General features: G+C 40.6%; 1 protein-coding gene across 2 annotated transcripts in view; it reads left to right on the top strand.

Moving 5' to 3' along the window:
• Positions 1 to 17,217, top strand: part of SV2C (synaptic vesicle glycoprotein 2C) — a 282,632-nt gene that overhangs the window by 127,507 nt on the left and 137,908 nt on the right. For both annotated transcript variants that reach the window (XM_063623107.1, XM_055252508.2), the window contains exon 4: positions 5,983 to 6,134. In XM_063623107.1, the coding sequence (XP_063479177.1) occupies positions 5,983 to 6,134 (152 nt within the window). The remainder of the gene's footprint in view (positions 1 to 5,982; positions 6,135 to 17,217) is intronic.

Raw genomic sequence — 17,217 nt, 5'->3', positions numbered from 1 at the left:
CAAGGTCTGTGATACTCTATTTACTTTCATAAAGTGGAAGAGACTGAAAGGTTCATCTTTGGACTGCTGCTCTAATCCCTTATTTCTGGGTCCAATTTGTAACATAATAAATTGTCTCTGAATTGCTTTGCAATTTGCCTGACAGTTCAGTGTCTTCTTTCATTTTTGCTGATTCCAAGTAAGAACTAAAAGAATATTTTTCATGCAAGTTATTTGTAATTGTGATTCCTGACATAGGCCAGACCATTCACTAATCTTTTTATAATCCTATAATACTTGTCTTATAAAAGCTGCCAGAGTCAGCTCTTGGTAGACTCTGCCCTCTGTTTATTATTTGTATTGAACATGTGACTTTACAATGATTATTCAAATTTCTCCTTAATTATGTTCTTGCAGAATGCCCCATTTTCCAGTGGAAATGGGAAATGGAAGATTGAGGTAAAGGACTGCTTGACAATTATATGGTGAAATAAGTTAGAGTGAATTATTCTTTGTTACATACTAGCTAGAAAATTAAAGCAGAATAGAATTACTCAGTAGAATCCCTTCTCAAGACAAAGAATCATCAAACATTCCATAATTTCTCTCTAAAATGCCATGCTTCAAGCCATTTTAAGTAGTTACTCTTTTTATCTATAACCTCCCTCTTTCACTGAAGAAAACTAAACCCCTCCCCACCTTTGCCTGAAACAGCCAGCCTACATCAGTGTGATGAAGCACAGCAACAAACATAATCCTCACTGGGTTGCCATCTGCACTGGAGTAATATGAGGCGTGGCTGTGAAATTCACAGTCAGGCTTCCCAGTTTCCCAGTGAGGTTTGTGCATACAGGAAGACTTGGCATACTCTGTCATCCCGCTGTGCTAAACTGGTTTAACTTGTGTGCCTCACATTTCCCAACAGAGGAGAAATTTTGTCTGTAGTGCTAACACATTCTTTGCCTTGCACAATATACCACTTGTGAATTTGCCTTAGATTATTGGGGAAAATAAATGAATATGTCTCATGATATTTACCAGATGCCTAGTATTGAGTCATGCGCAGACCTATTGAGGTGTTGTGCGTGTGTGTGTGTGTGTGTGTGTGTGTGTGTCTGTGTCTGTGTCTGTTTGCCTATGCATTGGGGAGGTTCTGATTCATTCTAGGAATGTGTTTAATACAGAATGTTTTAGTTTCTTTATATTTGTATAATTAAAGTTGCAAAAACCTGGAACTAATATTACTTAAGGAATAACTCCAACTCTGAAATTCCAAATATTAACATTCTATTTCATTTGTATAAATTAAATTATTTTGAATCTGGCTAATCTCACACCTATGTAGAGTGTGAATTTCTATTATTATTCCTTCTGTGCCTCTTATTACCAAGGATAATTAAGATTTGACATTTTTGACAGCTAATAAAATAGACTTAATATCCAATACTGAGAAAAATTCATTATAAGCCACTCTGATCTCATTGCTTCATTTATGTAAACATTCCATTAAATATAACTTGAAAAAAATGAACGAGCATATTTCAACAGTAGCTAACTGATCAGTCTATAACGAACACTAAGCTCTCCATGTAAACTGGATTTAAGGATGTGTTACCCATCAGTTAATGTAAAAGATATTTGTGTCTTATATTATAGACTTTTATATAAAACCAATTATATTTTCCACATTAGCTCCCCACTGCAAAAGTTTCTCAACCCTGGCGCTATTAATATTTTGGGCTGGATAGTTCTTTTTTGTAAGGAGCTGTTCTGTGAGTTGTAGGGTGTTTAGCAGCATCCCTGGCCTCTACCCTCTAGATGTCAGCAGCAGCCCCCAAGGTATGACAACCTAAAGGTCTCCAGACATTGCCAGATATCTGCAGGGAGCAAAGAGGGGCAAAATCAGCTCTATTTAAGACCTACTGATACATGGGAATTTAAGGACTTTCATTTACATTTTTTAATTTCTTCATATATTTTCAGAAATTGTATCTTAGTGTAAAAAACAAACAAAAAACAAAAAATAAGAAAATTTTTAACCCCCTCACATGCAATATTGAGGTAGAATCATAATGGGAAACTTCTTTTTAATTTATAAGATTTGGGGGCTGGGGAGTGGCAGATTTTTCTTATCTTCAAAACTTGTCAGAGGAACCAAATTATGTTGTAAGACCTGAAGGCTCTTGCTTTATCTCTTCCCCAAATATTTTTCTGATGATCATTATAGCATCTGCCACCCTTTTCTGAAATGTTCACAGGTGTTATAGAAGCTCCTGGAATGCCCAGTGGGATTGCCCAGTGTCCTCTGAGCAGTTCCAAGGGAGCTCTCTCCACGACAAGGACCATCAGGTCATTTGGTCAAGGGGTGACCATAGCAACGAAGGCACAGAGCAACTCAGGAATTATTTGGGGGCTCCATTCCTGTTAAAACTTTCAGTCCAGCACCCTCAACTTCTATTATGGTCATATTGGTTCAGCAGGTGAGATTCACTGGAGATCTTTAAACCATCAGAACAGATTGCTCCAGGAGACTTGGTATGCCAACTACAACATTGAAGAGTTGGGAAATTCAGTTCTTGTGTATGAACACTTAGCACATGTCCACTGGGCCAGTTAATGGGGACTCAAGAATGAATATGATATAGTCCCCACCTTCAAGGGGTTTATGGGGTATGAAACACTAGTAATAGTAATAGTTTTTTCTCTGCTTAAAGGACATCACAGTAGGACAAGGAGTAATTTTTTCCCCGAAATAGATGATCAGCCAACAATAAGAAATGTGAATGCTTGGATTGTTTTATATATCGCTGAGTCTAAATAACTTTGCAAAGGATTTAAATAGAAGCCTTCTCTAATTCTTCAGACTCACTTATCCTTTAGTATTCCCTAGCAGTTCCTTGCAGCCTGCTTTACAAGCAAATATTGAGAGACATCCAGAAAAAATAACCACGTGAAAAAGAGACATTGAATAAAAACCAGCCGGATTGCCTAGAAGCCCCTACAAGCTGGTGTTTTCTTATGTAACAATGATTTGTTGAAAACAGGCAAATCTACAGTCTTCCACTTGAAATTATAGCCACACTGCAAAAAAAAGAAAGAAAGAAATTATAGCCACACCTAAGTACATTTATCTTGGTCCAGAGGGAGCTGGCATATCCTGACATATAATAGTGCCTTCATGAAGTTTAAGTTATAGCTATTAAGAGGATGTCCAAAGTCCTGATGAAACATTAATGAGGATGTGAAAAGTCAGTAAAAACTAGGACTATTTTTATGCATTGAGAAGTGAAGCCACAGAGTAGGGAGCTAAGATTTTATGGTGCAGAGAAATGGATTCTTCACACCAAATGAAAAAAAGGAGTAGCATTAAATTATTTGTGACACAGACATTTTATTTCATACTAGGATTGTGTGTTATAATGAAACCACTTAAAATCTGTTCCAAATATTGTTGAGTTTTAAAATTCAACTAGCTTACTGTACCAATAAGCATCACACATTTGTTTTTTGTCATGATTAATATGTGATATTTGTTTTCAGGGCTTTTAATGATCACAGATAGCAAGCAAGCATGCTGCTTACCCCTTGAAAGGGCCTCACTCTGTCACCCAGGCTGGAGTGCAGTGGCCCTTTAAGGCTCACTACAGCCTCAAACTCCTGGGTTCAAGTGATCGTCAGCCTCCCAGTGGTCTTTGTAGACAGGCTGGTGGAGTCTCATGGCACAGAAGATTAATTAAATGATGTCTTTCAATTTTACTGTCTGTATTCCATCAAAAAATAGAAATAAAATAAAATAAAATTCAACTAGCTATCCATTGTATGAGCTCCTCAAGAAGCCCAAGGCAAGAGAATTGTGTGAGTCTAATATGGTGCAGTATAGAGCCAGCTCTGAGCACCCACCACATGCATTTGTTTCTTGTTTGAGGGTTTAGTTATGGACTTGGACTTAGTTGGCTGCCTCTGTGTGTGATGGTGCTAAATCTGAAGACAGGTTGAGTCACACCTCTAGAATTTTAGGTAGAACCACCACTGTCATAGCCCAGAAAAACTGATATAGGCCGGGCGTGGTGGCTCACGCTTGTAATCCCAGCACTTTGGGAGGCCGAGGCGGGAGGATCACAAGGTCAGGAGATCGAGACCACGGTGAAACCCCGTCTCTACTAAAAATACAAAAAATTAGCCGGGCGTGGTGGCGGGCGCCTGTAGTCCCAGCTACTCGGAGAGGCTGAGGCAGGAGAATGGCGTGAACCCGGGAGGCGGAGCTTGCAGTGAGCCGAGATCGCGCCACTGCACTCCAGCCTGGGTGACAGAGCGAGACTCCGTCTCAAAAAAAAAAAAAAAAAAAAAAAACAAAACTGATATAGATGCCTAAAGTTTGTTCAAAGAATTTTAAACTCTTTGAACCGGAACTCCCACTAAGAAACACACTGTGACCCATTATATATTTTATATATGTACATTATACATTACAAATATGTTTATCACACAAATTTCATGAAATGATACTTATGCTTATCCTTATTACTTAGGTTGCACTTAATTATTTTTATCACTGTCTCATTTTTTAAAATGCTCTTTACTGTTTATAGCTACTAAACTAAATTTTGCAACCCATAGATTGAAAAGCACCAGCCTAAGTGGTCTTCGTATGTCCACTGATGGATAACTATGGCATCACTTTAAACAGAGGCAAATACATGAAATGGTGCCATATTTTCACCTACCAGTTGATGCAGGATGACATTGTAAATCCTGTGGTTTATTTGGTACACTAATTTGCTGCCAAAATGACATTTCCCTAAATTGCATTTGTTAAGGACACTGCCAATACTTCTTTATCATATCAAAGGCTCTAAGAAAATCAGTTATTGCTAAATAAATAAACATGCTTTAGTCCTTGATATCAAATTTGCATGAAATGTCAATAGCAATTTGCCTTACAGAAATCTGAACAAAAATGAATCAGTGCATACTTCCTAACTCTATTAGATTTTGTGTCATCTCAACAATGTCCTTATGTTGTGTGTCTTTTTAAACAAATACTTTAAAATTCACATATTGCTTGGAGTGATAGTAATATTTTTCTTTACTACCTTGCTTTTTGAGGCAGTGGTTCCTGAAGTTTTAGGGCCAAGACCTATTTGAAATTCTGATGAAATCTATGGCCCATCTCCTAAAAATGAGCACTATTTTGATTCCATAAACCCTCATTTGAGCACCCTTACCCTGGGTAGAGGTCACTGTTTCTGTCATCTCCCCAGAGCTCAGTTAGCAGCTTGTATAACTAGCTCCTACTGAAAGGAAGCATTATATTTCATTCTATTGATATCTAAACCACCAGCTCCTTATTTTATTCTACAAGTGTCCCTTTCACGTTTACTTATTTAGCAGTAATATCTACTGGATTGGGACTAGAGCTAATCTTGGAAATGACCCCATTAGTCCTGTGTTTGTCAACACATTAACCTAATTTAGTGCTGCTGTGGGGTAGCAGTGAGTAAATACAGATTGCAGACAGTAGCAGTTAGTAAATACAGATTGCAGACAGTACCCTAGAGGTGTTTGAAGCTGTTTCCAAAGTCCCCACATCATGAATGGGACATGGCACAGCATCTCTTTTTAAAAACAAGTTAACTAAAATATTCACTGGATTATAAGAAATCAATGTAAGTTTTGATAAATATCACATAAAACACTCAACCATGAGCTGAAAAGCCAACGGAATCTCATGTTAAGCTCTATAAACCACCTGAGACAAACACCACTGCCACCTCTTGGTAACATAGCTTAATTGCAGGTTCAAGTTTTTGGAGGGATAATAAACCTATATTAAATATAGAGACTATAATTTTTACATTGTAAAATAATAGAAAATATATGTTTGTTGATATGTTGGGATAGGGAGAAAGCATGTGTTGTTAGAGTTTGCTTTGGCTCTGCCCTTTGCGTCTCACATGAGCTGTCCACACCCTGATTTCATGTATTCTCTGTACCTCTTGGCAGGATTGGAGGAGCCATACCCACTGTGTTCTCGTACTTTGCTGAAGTGCTGGCCCGGGAAAAGCGGGGTGAACACCTGAGCTGGCTCTGCATGTTCTGGATGATTGGTGGCATCTACGCCTCTGCCATGGCCTGGGCCATCATCCCCCACTACGGTAAGAGGCTGGCCTTGCACCAGCTGGGAAGTCACTTCATTTTGCTTCAGGCTCCATTACCATCTTCTTCCTCTCTTCTAAGGGCTACTTTGAGAAAAACTACTCATCATCATGTTTCTCCCTTTCATAGTGTCCGGGAGTTTTTCCCCTCTGTGTAGAGATCTGTATAAAGTAAGACTGTATCAAATGCTGTTCTGGTTATATGAATGTAATGGGGGGAAAAATATTTTCCTTTACTATGCTTTCACAACATTTCTGGTCACCAAAATGTGTGGGGTGTTTTCTCCCACTGACTAATTCTCCAATAGCTGGGTGTGCTACAATTTAACTCAATTCCGACACTATGTTACTTGGGGTTAGAGTCAAATGGCACAGATTAAGGGCTCAGTCCCACAAGACTGCCCCCCATTTCAGAGGCCAATTGTTAGTCCAGGCCTCTGGAACTTCTGACTGACCAGCTATAAATGGGAGGTTCCTATACCCCCCACCCTCAGGTTTGATCATTTGCTAGAATGGCTCACAGAACTCAGGGAAACGAGTCTCATTCACCAGTTTATGGCAAAGGATGTAGGTGAATGGCCAGGTGAAGAGAAACACAGGGCAAGGTATGTGGGAAGAGGTAAGGGGCTTCCATGACTTCTCCGCCTCACCACCCTCCCAGTACCTCCACATGTTCAACAACCCAAAAGCTCTCCAAACTCCATAGCTCAGGGATTTTTATAGAGGTTTCTATAGGCATGATTGATTAGGTATGATTGATTATTAACTCAATCCCCAGCTCCTCTCCCCTTCCTGGAGGATGGGGGTGGAGCTGAAAGCTCCAAGCTTATGATCATGTCTTGGTCTTTCTGGTGACCAGTCCCACTCAGGAGCCCACCAACAGTTGTCTCATTAGAACAAAAGATGCTCCTATTACCCAGGAAATTCCCAGGAATTAGGAGCTCTGTGTCAGGAACCATGAATGACGACCAACACATATGTTTCTTATTATAATCACAGCATCATAGTGTATGATTGCGTTTTACTGTGTTTAAAGTAATCTCTTTCATTTGTTTTCTCTGTGCTATCAATGCTGGGGGTTCCTCTCCCCTCTGCCTCTCCTATCCTAGGTGGAGGTGGGAGGATACACGGATCAGCAGCAGCATATAAGACAACATGACTTATAGTTGTTCTTGGGACTGCCATACATATCAGACACACAGAAGCACCTTTGCTCAACTCCTGTGGACTCAGTCCAAAGCTCAGCTCCACATCAGCCCCACCTCTTCTGGCAACTCAGAACTGGAATGGGAGCAGGAAAACTCCTGTTGTATGGTCTGTTGAACTGCAGAACTTTAGAGGTGACTGCACCTGTCCACACTCCCAGATCCCCTCCTCAGTTTCTCCTAAGCTCTTACTGTTTCTGCCACCTCAGAAACCTGTACAGGTTGCATGTTTCTGAGCAATACCCCTCAGAAGCCAAAAGCTCCAAGTTGCTTCATCTACAAGCAGTGAAATGCATGGAAAGGTCAATTGAATCCAGAAATCAAATTCAATATATCAGGAAAGGGGAGAGAAGTGTTCTGGTTGCGTGGGTGTGTGTGTGTGTGTGTACATGCACACACACATATGCACATGTGCCCAAACAGGCTAAAGTTTGCAAAATAGGAATACTGTATAAATTAAAACCACATGACTTCAGAAACTCACTCTCTGCTCTAATCTAAAAAATTAGATTTCAAAAACTCATTCTTTGCTCATTTTTTATTTCTCTGCTTTTGTTTTAGAACAGGGTCATATTTCGTTATAAAACACAGTTCTGTTAGGGAACAACCTTGGCGAAGCTGACTCATTGCTAAAATCAGACATAGACTTTAGTATTTAGGTGTATTTAATTTGTTTTTTTAACTGAGTTTTAACATGCTGAGTTACAAAATCATGTCACACACTTTCTTTTGATGAACCTGAAAAGTTACATGAAAACTGAAGTCGTATTTAACAACAACAAAAGCAAGATATAAAGAATTGGTTACTTGGCCTGAAGAGAACTTTTTTTTGCTGAACATTTACATTGAGTTCAGGGTGCCAAGCTCGAGTGTTGGGTTTTTCATTTTTAAACTCTTTGGTGACTTCTGGGCCAGAGATGCCCTCATACAGGCAGGTCCCCATATCCACCATGAGGCTTGTCTTCTGCCACCATCCAAGGAATTCAATATTTTTTTTTTTAATTTGAGATCTCAGGACCTCAGCCACCCTCAGAAGCTTCCTTGGTAGAGCAGCGTCTAACTCATGCCCACTCAACTCACTGATTCAAGTGGAAAAGCCACTCAGGAATTGCATTGTAGGAACTATGTTTAAGAAGGTGAATAGGAAATTCAGAGTCCAGCTTTACCCAACATTGCTCCAGAGCCACTGCTTGTCTATCCATTCATACTCTTTGTGCATATTCAAATAAGGGCTGCTCCAGGTAAGTAGACAGAAGTGCTGCCCCACTTATCATCTCTGCCAACTACTCACAGAGGGCTCAACCTGGCAAATGTATGCAGCAGCTGAAGTGCTTCTCTTTTCTCTCTCTCTCTCTTTTGCTGTTTTTTTTGTTTTTTGTTTTTTTTTTTTTTTATACCTTCTTAGCCGGCCTTCAGGCCAGCCTTGTTCTCTTTTCAGCCTCTGATGAGAGCATTGCTCCTTGGCTCTGGCTGAGCTTGCTCTCTGGAGCTCCTTGTCTCCCTGGTTAATGGCTGTCTCTTTCCTGGTCCTCCATTCCCACCATATCACTCAGAATTTCACCTGCTGGCCTTCTTAAACTCATAACTCACACTGGCTTCTGCAGCCTACGTGTGTCCACCAAGCCCGGGCATGACTGTTTTTATTTTTAGGTTTTTTTTCTCACTAGGGATTCAGTTCCTCCGACTCTGCCTTTCACACATCCCTGCCCTTGAACTCTGGATGGTTCCAGATTTTCTCTCCTGCCTTGCCACCGGTCAGTCAGTGGCCAACCCACAAAGAATAAGCATGATCTCCACCTTCCTTTTTCCAAAGTACACTTAAGATACTTCTTGTTTATAGCTACAAGGGCTAATTAATTCATATATAGCTAGAATGAGGGAAAGTTGGGAATCATAAACAATGCATGAAAAGTTACAAAAACAATGACGACACAACAAAATTAAATATCAGAGGCTGACATCAACTTTTATGTTGACAACACCTTGAGAAATAATGACCTGGTTAGGAAATGAGTAATGTAAATATGAAAACCTTAGGCCCATGCTTTACTAAAGGCTTTCCATGGCCAGAGGTGTGGCAAAAAAACATATAGTTCATTCAGTTCTGTCCGCAAATTAAAATTAACAATGAAAAGCTTTAAAAATAACTTTGTTGAGGTCATTGTTATACTCTTGCAATTTGAAGAGTTTTAATTTATTTTTAAAATCCTGTGCTGAAGCTTCTGGAGTGCTAATGACATTCTATATCTTGAGCTGGGTGGAGGTTTTTAATGAATTTTTGAATTGTAAAATTCATTAAACTGAGTGCTTAAGATTTGTGTATGTTACTACATGAATGTTACACCTTTTCACAAACACTTTTTAGTAAGTTTACCACCTCCCCCATATCCCGAAAACACTCATGCTTGGATTTTACCCCACATCAATCAAATCGGATTCTCTGGACAAGAGACGCAGCATTGAGAGTTTTTATTCTTATTTTTTTCAGCTTTATTGAGGTATGATTGACAAGTAAAAATTATATACATTTAATGTGTACAACTTGAAGGTTTGATATATGTGTACATTGTGAAATGATTACCACAATCGAGCTAATTAACATCTTTCGTGTGTGTATGATGAGAACACTTACTCTCAGCAAGTTTCAAGTATACAATACAGTACGATATTATTAACTATAGTTACCATGCTGAATATTAGATCTCCAGAACTTATCATCTTATAACCAAAAGTTTGTGCCCTTTGATCAACATCTCCCCCCATCCCTCAGCTCCTGGTAACCACTCTTAACTACTCTCTGTTTCTGTAAGTTCAACTTTTCAGATTTCACATATCGGTGAGTTTGTGCAATATTTGGCTTTTCATGTCTGGCCTATTTCACTTACATAATGCCTTCCAGGTTCATTCATGATGTGGCAAAGGGAAGGATTTCTTTCTTTTTAAAGGCTGAACAATATTCCAATATGTGCATATATGTGTGTGTGTATGTATGTACATAAGTATACACATACAGTTTTAAAGTTTTACTGTTTTTACAGTTTTATAGTTCTGAACTTACAGTTAAGTCTTTAATCCATTTTAAGTTTATTTTTATCTATGGTGCAAAAGGAGGTTCCAATTTCATTCTTTTGCATATGAATATCCAGCTTTCCCAACACCATTTATTGAAGAGACTATCCTTTCCTTATGAGGTACTCTTGGTGCCTTTATCAAAGATCAGTTGACTGTATAAGCATGGGCTTATTTCTGGGCTCTCTGTTCTATTCCATTGGTCTATGTATCTGTGTTTATGCCAGTACTATACTATTTCAATTACCATAGCTTTGTAATATAATTTGAAATCAGGAAGTCTCCAGCTTTGTTCTCTTTGCTCAAGATTGCTTTAGCTATTCAGGGTCTTTTGTTGTTCCATACAGATTTTAAGATTGTTTCTTCTATTTCTGTGAGAAATGACATTGGAACTATGATAGGGATTACACTGACTCTGTAGATCTGTTTGAGTAGCATTGACATTTTGACAATATAATTCTTTCAATCCATGAATACAATATATCTTGCCATTTATTTACCATCTTCAATTTCTTTCATCAGAGTTTTATACTTTTCAACATACAGATCTTTTACTTTCTTTGTTAAATTTATTCCTAGTTTATTCTTTTTGATGCTATTGTAAGTAGGATTGTTTTAATGATTTCTTTTTCAAATACTTCATTATTACTGTGTAGAAACACAACTAATTTTTGTCTCTTGATTTTGTATACTGTCACGTTGCTGAACTCATGTATTCTAACATTTTTTGGTGACGTCTTTAGAATTTTCTATATATAAGATCATGTCATCTACAGAGACATACTCTTGTTTTACTTCTTTCTTTCTGATTTTGATTCCCTTTATTTCTTTTCTTGCCTAATTGCTCTGCCTAGGACTTTCAGTACTATCCTGAATAGAAATGTTAAGAGTCTTCCTGGTCTTAGAGGGAAAGCTTTTAGCTTTTCACCATTGAGTATGTTAGCTGCGAGCTTGTCGTGGATGGCCTTGATTATGTTAAGGTACATCAATAGTTTTTAAAGCTTCTGGGCGGTTCTAATGTGCAGCCAGGTTTGAGATTCGTCAGCTTCCTGTCCATGGAAGGCCCAATGAGTGAACTCAGAAGTTTCTTTTTCTGCTGGGCCCCTAGAACTTGATGGTATGTATTCGGTGGGAGTGGGGGGGTGTGAATGAGAATAAGGTGAACAGTGAGCCTGATCTGTTCAGTGTTTGAGTTTCCATATTGTTGGTTTCATCCACGCAAAAACACTTTCCTGTCCATCTGGTTTAGAATCACACTTAAAAAGTAACTTTGACATCTAGATATCTCTTCTTTTCTTTTTTTTTTTTTTTTTTTTTTTGAGACGGAGTCTCGCTCTGTCACCCAGGCTGGAGTGCGATGGCGCGATCTCGGCTCACTGCAATCTCCGCCTCCCGGGTTCACGCCATTCTCCTGCCTCAGCCTCTCCGAGTAGCTGGGACTACAGGCGCCCGCCACCACGCCCGGCTAATTTTTTTGTATTTTTAGTAGAGACGGGGTTTCACCGTGGTCTCGATCTCCTGACCTCGTGATCCGCCCGCCTCGGCCTCCCAAAGTGCTGGGATTACAAGCGTGAGCCACCGCGCCCGGCCGATATCTCTTCTTTTCAATGATACATCTTTTAAGTTTACCTAAAATAGACAAGGGGCTAAAAGTCTATCCACTTTCCCTGAAGCCTCTGAAAAAACTAAAGGCTTATATCTCTCCTTCTTTTCAATGATACATCTTTTAAGTTTACCTAAAATAGACAAGGGGCTAAAAGTCTATCCACTTTCCCTGAAGCCTCTGAAAAAACTAAAGGCTTATATCTCTCCTCTGAAATCTGCATTGTATAAATGATGCCACAGTCCACAGAAACAAGAGCGGGTCCGCCCCTGCTGCTCTGTCCTCTTTCACTGAGGAGGCCTTTGAGTGCCCACCACTCCGTATGCATTTAGTTTGCATCCTGCAGGGAATGAACACAGGAGTGTAATAAGGTGACTCAGAGCCTTCTCATGTTAGTAACGGGCTTTGCTCTGGAGAGAAGGAATGGATAATTGGCATCCACATTGCAAGTGTATTTCAAATGATACATAACACACAGGCTCATGGACAGAGGTGTTCGCTGTTTCTAGGTGTCGCTGTTTAGTAATTAGGGCAGAGCAGTCAGTGCACAAAGCCTGAGCCTGATGTTGTGAGACTGGAATTCTGGCCCCTGACAAGCCTCTGATGCAAAGTAGACCTTGAGTGGGTCACTAAGGATTCTGGAAGGAAATCTGGAAGGATTCTTGTGAAGTTAGACACTGGAATAGGGGATTGGATTGCTCTAAGGGCTGGTGAGTTAAGACATGTGCTGTGGCCAGGAGTTTTTGGTGGACAGTGGAGTCCACCCAGTCTGCTGAGACCTAGCTTTTGTACCAGTGTGGAATAATGATGGTGCTTTCTCTTCATATCACTGCTGTCAGAGTTGAAATTTTCCCTGGAGACAGATGTTTGCTAACATCTGCAGGTTCCCAACATGAATGGAACTCACCCAGTGCTGACAAGACCTTAGGAGGCAGAGCACTTGGCTGTGGTCACACCAGCACCTTCCCTGCCGCCGCTCCATTCGGGAACTTCTGGGCTGTCTGTGTCTCCCCCGTGGCAAAGAGCAGTCCACTAGAGCAAGGGAGGAGAAAGAGCAGCAAACCCAGAAGGAAATGCCCTTGCCTCAAAAATCCGGTGCCTGTAACAGCTGAAAATAGGTATTTAGAGTTAGCTTGGCCGGGTGCAGGGCCTCACACCTGTAAACCCAGTGCTTTGGGAGGCCGAGGCAGGAGAATTGCCTAAAGCCAGGAGTTTGAGAAAATTTGGCTCTTCTTGACCCAACAACCATTCTTAAGCCTAGGTCTTCTGACCCATAGTGGGAATTGGCTACTGGTTGAGAAATAAATAAGCAGCATCTTCAAGAACAGATAGGTCAGGTGTAAAGGTTCTCTTAAAGCCTTCCTGCCCTTCCTTTCTCTCTCCACACTCTGTAATAATCAGGACACATCAGCATTTAATGGAAGCCCCAGTGCCTCAGGGGAAATGGGAACAGAGAGCTGAATCACAGGCACTTTCCACGTTGGCTGAGAGCTTTCATTAGGCCCAGGCTTTGGAGTTGCTGCAGGACTGCGGCACTGTCCGCTCCATTAAACCCTCCGTCATCATTTTCCCTTTTAAATTCATGTGCGCATCGGATGAGGTGTTCTCCCCTGCTGTGCGCATTACAGTGTGTAGCAAAGACGTTCAATTAGCTAAATGGGAAAGTTCTCGTTTTAGCACGAAAGGCCACAGCTCTGAAAGCCCACAGCTCTGAAAGCCCACAGCATGCTGGGCCTCATCTAGCCCCCAGAATAGCCCCATGACCTCTATCTGGCCAGCCCTTCACTGCAGATGTTGTAGGGCCAAACTTGGGGCTCTCATAAACATCAGACTTACCCCACCCTACCTCTCCAGCCATGATGAGATGTCCAGGCTTAAAAATACATATATTCCCAAGGTTGTCCAAATTACCGAAACGTCCCTACTTCCTTTGGCTGGCAGGAGAGGCAATAGCTATCTAATTGAAGAAGGAAGCAGAAGGATTCCTGATTCCTCAACCAGACAGATATTCAACAAGAAGGAAGAAGAAAGACAGCTTCCTTATTCACAAGAAGGAAGGCACTGTGGCCAAGGGAAAGAGGTGTAAAGTGAGAGGTATTTTGAGTCTCAGACCTGCTACTTCTGTGAGCTCTGTCAAAGCTTTTCAGTCTGATCCAGCCCACTCTCCTAGTCAGCATTGTGGTAAGGATTAAGCAAAATAATCTTGTTAGAATACCCAGTGTGTATTTGATGCTCAAAAATGGTAGCTATTATTGCTATCAGGTCATCCTACATGGGATACCCAGATTGTCAGAGCAGCCCAAATGTGAGCTACATGAAAAAAGAGGGAGAAGGAACTAAAATGCATGAACTCCTGCCTAAAGTTTGAGATTAGAGAAGTCAGAGGAAAGAAAAAAAAAAAGGATAGAAGCTAAGATAAGGAGAGAGAACCAAGGTATTAAAACAATACTGTAAAATCTTGATGACTTCGTACCAAATAAATCGGAATCCTCCATTTGTCTGTTGGGTAATTTAATATTCAAGGGGCAGGTACTATATAAAGACCCATTTTCAAGGCCATGGTGCCATCATTCCCAGATAGAAATAACGAGAGTCTGACAACTCTAACCTGCCAGCATCAACTACCAGCTGATTCTGCGGGTTATATGGGCAGCACCAGAGCCAAGCTCTATCACAGCATCAAGATGTCAGAGATCCTGGAGACGGGCAGTCAGTGCAGTTGTTAACAACATGGGCTTAGAGCGAAGGCCCTGCTTCCAAGCCACCTCTGCCCTCTCTAGCTTTGTCATCTTTAGGACAGTTACCTAGGCTCTCTGGTCCTCTGTTTCCTCATCTATAAAACAGGGATAATAATAGGATGACCTAATACAATTGCTGTGCAATCCCATTACTGGGTATATGCCCAAAGGATTATAAATCATTCTACCACAAAGACACATGCACATGTATGTTTATTGCAGCGCTATTTATAATAGCAAAGACTTGGAACTCACCCAAATGCGCATCAATGATAGACTAGGTAAAGTAAATGTGGCATATATACAACATGGAATACTATGCAGCCATAAAAAATAATGAGTTCATGTCCTTTGCAGGGGCATCAATGAAGCTAGAAACCATCATTCTCAGCAAACTAACACAGGAACAGAAAACCAAATACCACATGTTCTCAATCATAAGTGGGAGTTGAACAATGAGAACACATGGACACAGGGAGGGGAACATCATACACCAGGGCCTGTTGGTTGAGGTAGGCAAGGGGAGGGAGAGCATTAGGACAAATATCTAACGCATGTGGGGCTTGAAACCTAGATGATGGGTTGATAGGTGCAGCAAATCACCATGTCATATGTATACCTATGTAACAAACCTGTCCATTCTGCACACATATCCCAGAACTCAAAGTAAAATTTAAAAAAAATACAATTGCTATATTAAAGGATGGCATACAAAAAGTGGTTACTTTGCACAGTGCCTGGCACAAATGTTCATTAAGTGTAGTCTCGTATTTTCATATTTGGGACTGAAGTTTGGGTCAGGGAGGAAGAATTAAAAAGAGGAATATTTAAAAGATTGTACTCACCTTTTCCTAACCATGTTTTCTCAATGGTTCACCTGTCATTTGAAGTTGTGGAGATGGATAAGAAAGATTAGAGGTACAGGAACAGAACTTGTAAGGCATGTCAAAGTGTCCTGTGCTCACTACTCTAGGGTGTCAGGGCAGGCCTCACATGATAACTGGGGTTCCTCTCAGCAGCCCAGCCAGGACAGACAGGTGCCAGGTGGCCCAGAGCCCTGCCCTCTCATCTTTGCCATATTTCACTGAGTGTTACAGCCCTGATGACTTTATGCTCAAGAGTCAGAGTAAGACATGACAGAGGGAAGTGAATTGGTAAATTGAAGTCTACCAGTATTATTTCTTAATTTGTTAATTTAATTTGTTAATTTCAGGATCAATCTTATGTTTTATCTCAACGAAAGAACCCTTGGCTTCCGATTTCCTTCAGTGATGGTTCACTTTTCCCCATGCCATAATAAGATGCATCAGTCAAAGAAACAATGATGATATAGTCTTTAAGGGCTTCAAAAGTGGATGTGAAATTTAAAAAAAATTATCATGTGTTTAAGTGCGTGGCCATTTCTTTGAATGCATCTGTTTCACTGTTCATGGCACCCAGAAGCAAGTGTTTGGAAAGTCTCACATGCTGAAACATGGCCACAAGCCAGCTCTCCCAGCCCAGCCTCCCGTCTCTCTCCCCATCCTCTTTGTTTAATAGGGGTAATATGGAGCCTGTAGGGAAGGCATCTATCAGGTAGGATGCAGATAGTCCCCACAGACCCAAAAGACATCTATTCAGTTTCTTGAGGGATTGAGAGTTATACGCAGATCTGGGAAACACTTTTCAACATTCTCACACTGACCTTCGAGGTTTGTATAGTGAACTCAGAGGAGCTGCCTCCCCTACTGTAAATTAAGCCAATTGTCATGGAATTGAAGTCTGAACTCTTCCATTCAAGCTCACCAGAAAAGGAAGGGAAGTCAGGCATTTACTGAGAGCTTTCTGTGTCCCAGGCATTGTACCAGGTGTGTTATCTTATGCACCTGATCTTAAAATGGGGAAATGGGCTTTAAAATATGGCAGTTTCCTGCTCTGGTGCTCATGTGAAGAACTGTATGTTCCTATGCTGATAGCACTGCAGGTGACCCTGTCAACCTGGGGTTTGTGACCATACATCCCTCTGGTAAGTGGGTGAAGCCTACAGACCTCTTCCCAAAATAATGTTTTTATATACATAAAGTAAAATAAATAGGATTATAAATGAAATCAATTGTTTCAAAATAGTATTATCAAAATGTATTAGCATATTAAGTAACGACATCTAATGACAGGGCTAGTAGCTACCACAATTTTGAAGTAGATACAAGGGTAGAAGCTGGAAATCAACTAGTGCATTCTTCTGAATCCTAAGAAACCACTGGACCCCAAATTCTATCCAGAATCCATTTCTTCACTTTAGTTAAAAATTAGAATTGACAGCCAGGTGCAGTAGCTCATGCCTGTAATCCCAGCACTTTGGGAGGCCGAGGTGGGTGGATCACCTGAGCTCAGGAGTTTGAGGCCAGCCTGGGCAACATGGCAAAACCCCATCTCTACTAAAAATACAAAAATTAGCTGGGCTTGGTGTCGGGTGCCTATAATTCCAG

The sequence above is a fragment of the Symphalangus syndactylus genome, chromosome 18, assembly GCF_028878055.3.
Source record: "Symphalangus syndactylus isolate Jambi chromosome 18, NHGRI_mSymSyn1-v2.1_pri, whole genome shotgun sequence".
In the NCBI taxonomy this organism is placed as follows: Eukaryota; Metazoa; Chordata; class Mammalia; order Primates; family Hylobatidae; genus Symphalangus; species Symphalangus syndactylus.
This window is presented reverse-complemented; position numbering and strand designations above follow the sequence as displayed.